Below are 5005 nucleotides of genomic sequence, written 5' to 3' on the forward strand. Positions count from 1 at the left end.
TAAAAGAAATACAGGGGAAAAAAAAGTTGAAAAATTATCATTAGAAAAATCTAAATAAACAATAACATTTCAGCAGCAAGATAACAGTTAAGGAGAAGAAGGAGTTGATTAGGGTACACTAAAAGCCTTCACTTCATCTGCAAATAACATTTCTATGCTTTGTAACAAATCATATTTTTAGTGTAATTTTAAACAGGACAAATTATAGAATAAAATGTATATTTTTATGTTTATATTTTTTATTTAGTAACACTAATTTGTTGTTAAACTCACACTGATCAAACTAGAAAAAAAACTGCATATTTTATAGTTTTGTTATGATTTTGTCTATAGATTACATTAAAAAAAAAGTCATTTTTGTGAGACAATGTCAAACGCTTTGTTTGTCCTAATAAAATATATGAAATATATAAATTACTTTATTTGGCAATAACTTTGTCATTACTTAAGATAATTTACAGGCCCATAGCAGAAATGTAATAATTTATCTGGTCTATAGGAGGTGTGGAGGTGTGAGAGCTGAAGTGGTAAATGATAATGAGCTTGCACTACCCTGCGTCCACAATGACTAGAGACCCAAATCCACATATTTCATGTTCCTCCCGTAGAATTCCACAAATGCTTCACCGCCTTTATCACAGCAACACTAGCAAACAAAGATACTTGGATACATAGAGAAAAACCTGGGAGTACACATTCTTGGACTTGCACCCTCAACAGAAAACACTGAAGAGACATACAAATCATCTCACCTTCTATGGAAGAGTCGGAATTTATATAGGCGACTCCTCTTTGCTGGAGAATTTTAGCATTTTCCTTTAAAAAAATAAAAATATATAGAATAAAGTAAAAACATTTTTGTTAACTTCATTGGATAAACATCAGGAACAGGAAAGAAATGTATACGATTACAGGACTTCCTGTTCTGTAGACACAAAATGTAAAATAATGGGCTAGTGAGAGGCCGTTGTGGGCAATAATAAACAGGTCCAGATTAGTCGCAGGAAGTTTCTGCAACTCTCAGTATGATGGGCTCGGGCGTGTTCGCAGCTCCACGTGCCGAGCCCGCCAGGAAGCTGACAGCGCCACAGCGCCAATCACAGGTACTGATACATTGTCAGCTTCCTGGGGGGCTCGGCAAGTGGAGCTGCGAACACGCCCAGGCCCATCACTAACCCTCAGGAGCCATTTAAACTCACTGCATCAATAAAACCAACAAAAAACACCTTAAAGCTCATCTCTAGGCATAAGTATATTGAAGTGTGATTGTATTGTGATTGTAATGTCTTCCTGTCTTCCTCTTATTGTAAATTGCTGCGCAAACTGTTGGCACTATATAAATCCTGTATTATAATAATAATAATAATTTAAATATATAAAAGCCCCCCCCTTCAAGATTACCCCAATCCCTTCAATAAAAAAAATTGCAGAGCACATATCAGGCAATATTCATTGTGTCTTTTAGAAGAACAGGAAACAGCTTTGATTGAACTGCACCTGCATCAGGGAACTGCATAGACTTCTATGGGCTGCCTGTATATTAGATAAACACTTTACATTTTCCATAATTTCACTATCACCTTTCACCATAGAGTCACTTTCAAGGAATAGCCCACCGTAAAAGAAGCCTTAGTATACTATACTTTGAAAGTATTTGACCATCAGATGAGTCGAATTTTTGCTCCTCCTGTGGTTCCTCCCGCCACCTCATAAATCTTGTAGTAACGAACAAGCCGACGGGAGTAACCACAGTGACCAGAGGGGGAGAAGAAGGTATTTTACACACCTTAAAATTTAGAATATTTGCAGGAGCTTGGGAGCAGAGGTGAGCTGGGGAGGTGAGCTGGGGAGCGGAGGTGAGCTGGGGGAGAGCTGAGGTGAGCTGGGAACCGGAGGAGAGCTGGAGAGCGGAGGTGAGCTGGGGAGCGGAGGTGAGCTGGAGAGCGGAGGTGAGCTGGGGGAGAGGGGGGTGAGCTGGGAACCGGAGGAGAGCTGGAGAGCGGAGGTGAGCTGGGGAGCGGAGGTGAGCTGGAGAGCGGAGGTGAGCTGGGGGAGAGGGGGGTGAGCTGGGAACCGGAGGAGAGCTGGAGAGCGGAGGTGAGCTGGGGAGCGGAGGTGAGCTGGAGAGCGGAGGTGAGCTGGGGGAGAGGGGGGTGAGCTGGGAACCGGAGGAGAGCTGGAGAGCGGAGGTGAGCTGGGGAGCGGAGGTGAGCTGGAGAGCGGAGGTGAGCTGGGGGAGAGGGGGGTGAGCTGGGAACCGGAGGAGAGCTGGAGAGCGGAGGTGAGCTGGGGAGCGGAGGTGAGCTGGAGAGCGGAGGTGAGCTGGGGGAGAGGGGGGTGAGCTGGGAACCGGAGGAGAGCTGGAGAGCGGAGGTGAGCTGGGGAGCGGAGGTGAGCTGGAGAGCGGAGGTGAGCTGGGGGAGAGGGGGGTGAGCTGGGAACCGGAGGAGAGCTGGAGAGCGGAGGTGAGCTGGGGGAGAGGGGGGTGAGCTGGGAACCGGAGGAGAGCTGGGAACCGGAGGAGAGCTGGAGAGCGGAGGTGATCTGGGGACCGGATGTGAGCTGGGGAGGGCAGGTGAGCTGGGGAGGGATGGTAAGCTGGAGAGCGGAGGTGAACTGGGGACTGGAGGTGAGCTGGAGAGCAGAGGTGAACTGGAGAGCGGAGGTGAGCTGCGGAGCAGAGATGTGAAGGGGAACAGAGAAGTGCTGGGCAGCAGAGATGTGCTGGGCAGTGGAGATGCAGTGGGTTATTCTGTAATAGTGGCGATAGGTTCACTAACTTCTCAAGCAATATTTAATCATTTTGTAGCATGACAGTAAACTCTTCAAAAATTATAATTTCCCTAATAAACTATGAAAATAAATGAGATGCAAATGAGGAAACAGGAAATTAGATTTACCTCTAGGAAATCAAAAATCCTCTTAAGACTAGGTGAACATACCAAGAACAAGCAGGTGTGATAAAGAAGAACACAGAACAGGACAGAGAGGAGCCACATTGTTCTGTGCATTGATGGTCTGTAACCCTAGGACCATAATAACATACTAAGAGGGAGGTGTGGCAGGTCTATGATCGCCGAGCTGTGCAGGCTGCAAAGTAGGGATTCACCTGGGCAGTCCGGGTTTGGAATGCTGTGTCCGGGTTTCATTGCAGCAGAAACCCAGACACAAGATGTCATACAGACAGGGACAACCAAAATTAAGATCGGGGCTACTGGCCCCCCACTGGAAATAGTCTCAACTGTGATATTTACATATGAATGAGTGGCACTATTTACATATGAATAAGCCACTACCCATTCTCCCCCAAAAAATTTCAGCGCGCTGGTAGGTGTTCGGGTTTTGCTTGAAGAAAAGGTGGCAACCCTACTGCAAAGCTGAAACCAAGAGGTCATAGAACATTCTAGGACCTCGTGCACTGCCTGCACAGCATTTGGGAACACACAACATGTCGTTTTGCAACTTTTTAACTTACAATTTAGGAGTGTTTGCATTAAAAAATAAACTTAAAGTTCTGCTTTAGGGCAGCCAAGAGTACAGTGATAAGGAGAGGGCAGTAATTCGTAGCAACCAATTGGATTTCATTGTAAAGGAGAATTCCGATATTATGGGATAATACATTGTGTCAGAGTCAACAATCTAACCTCTGCCCATTCTGTTGATCCCAGAAGTCCAAATTCTTCCGCATCCCAGCTTGCAAAAATAATTGTTCTCCTGGGTCTCCAACCTGAAAAAAATGTTGCTTAGCTGTAGACAAGATTGTGTTCTTCACTACTCAGATAAGGTAACACAACAACAAATGTAGAGAGACACAGGGCTGTCCCTATAATGATGCAGCCTGAGGCGGTTGCCTCATGTGGCATCTCATTGGGTCATGTGTGGGGTGACAGGTGTGCCTGCCGCCCCCTTTTGGGCCAGAGAACCCCAGGTTGATAAGATCTCTAAGCAATCTGTGACACTCTGGCTGGCATCCTGCCAACTCCTAGCAACCAGTGACGTCAGTGAGCAGGCCAGGATGCTGTGCACCACAAGCCACCCCTATACAGCTCCACATAGGGACATTAACAGGGCTGTATGTAGGTTAATGGAACTTGAGGATCAGTGCATAGGGCAGCAGAATAAGTAGGGGGGCAGCACCAGGCCTGAAAATGTACGAATGTTGATAATCCTTTTATGCTTTTTTTGTTTGCAACTTCTGGTTACCTTTAGACATTTGTTCAGCAAGAGAAGTGTAGGGGGTAGCAGCCTGCAGGGGTTGGTGAGAGGAGTCAGAAGAGTCATTAAAGTTTAAGACACATGAAACCATCTTTCCTTGAACTAGCTGATTGATCTCTACATTTAAAAAGAAGTTCTACAAATAAAGCGGACGGTATACAAGTACCTGCCATAGTGCATCCTTGTAATTGTTTCCAATTAAAAAAAGAATCACATGACACAAGGGGAGTCTACCTTCTTTCCAGCCTAGTCCTGCCATGCCATGCTGTGATGGAGCAGGCTAGTGCTCAGGTAGAGTATGTTGTATGCTTTCTGTGCTGGACATAGTGTCTTACTCTCCTTATTAACATTAAAGAAGTGAGCACAAATAACCCTCATGTGACCTTCAACCCCAGCAGCCAAGATCACATGGGCTTGGGCCAGCAAATCATTACCCACAGTAGAGGGTCTATTGTTTTCCATCCATCAGACAGACAAAGTCTGGTAGATCTGAAATGAGACTGGAGGCTTAGCAAGGAAAAACGCTGAGCGAAGCACATAGTACAGCAGTACAATGCACATAGTACAGCAGTACGAAGCACATAGTACAGCAGTACAATGCACATAGTACAGCAGTACAATGCACATAGTACAGCAGTACGAAGCACATAGTACAGCAGTACGAAGCACATAGTACAGCAGTGCGAAGCACATAGTACAGCAGTGCGAAGCACATAGTACAGCAGTGCGAAGCACATAGTACAGCAGTGCGAAGCACATAGTACAGCAGTGCGAAGCACATAGTACAGCA

General features: G+C 45.7%; 1 protein-coding gene across 1 annotated transcript in view; it reads right to left on the reverse strand.

Annotated features, from left to right (window-relative positions):
• LOC108802840 (N-acetylated-alpha-linked acidic dipeptidase 2-like) overlaps positions 1–5005 on the reverse strand; it is a gene marked incomplete at its 3' end in the record, with an annotated part of 58970 nt that overhangs the window by 19170 nt on the left and 34795 nt on the right. Inside the window, exons 12-13 of the mRNA XM_018574693.1 lie at positions 3645–3727; positions 753–816 (exon numbers count right to left, since the gene is read on the reverse strand). Of these exons, the coding sequence (XP_018430195.1) occupies positions 753–816; positions 3645–3727 (147 nt within the window). The remainder of the gene's footprint in view (positions 1–752; positions 817–3644; positions 3728–5005) is intronic.

This window comes from Nanorana parkeri, unplaced genomic scaffold (assembly GCF_000935625.1).
Source record: "Nanorana parkeri isolate BGI_ZX_2015 unplaced genomic scaffold, ASM93562v1 scaffold3167, whole genome shotgun sequence".
Classification (NCBI taxonomy): domain Eukaryota; kingdom Metazoa; phylum Chordata; class Amphibia; order Anura; family Dicroglossidae; genus Nanorana; species Nanorana parkeri.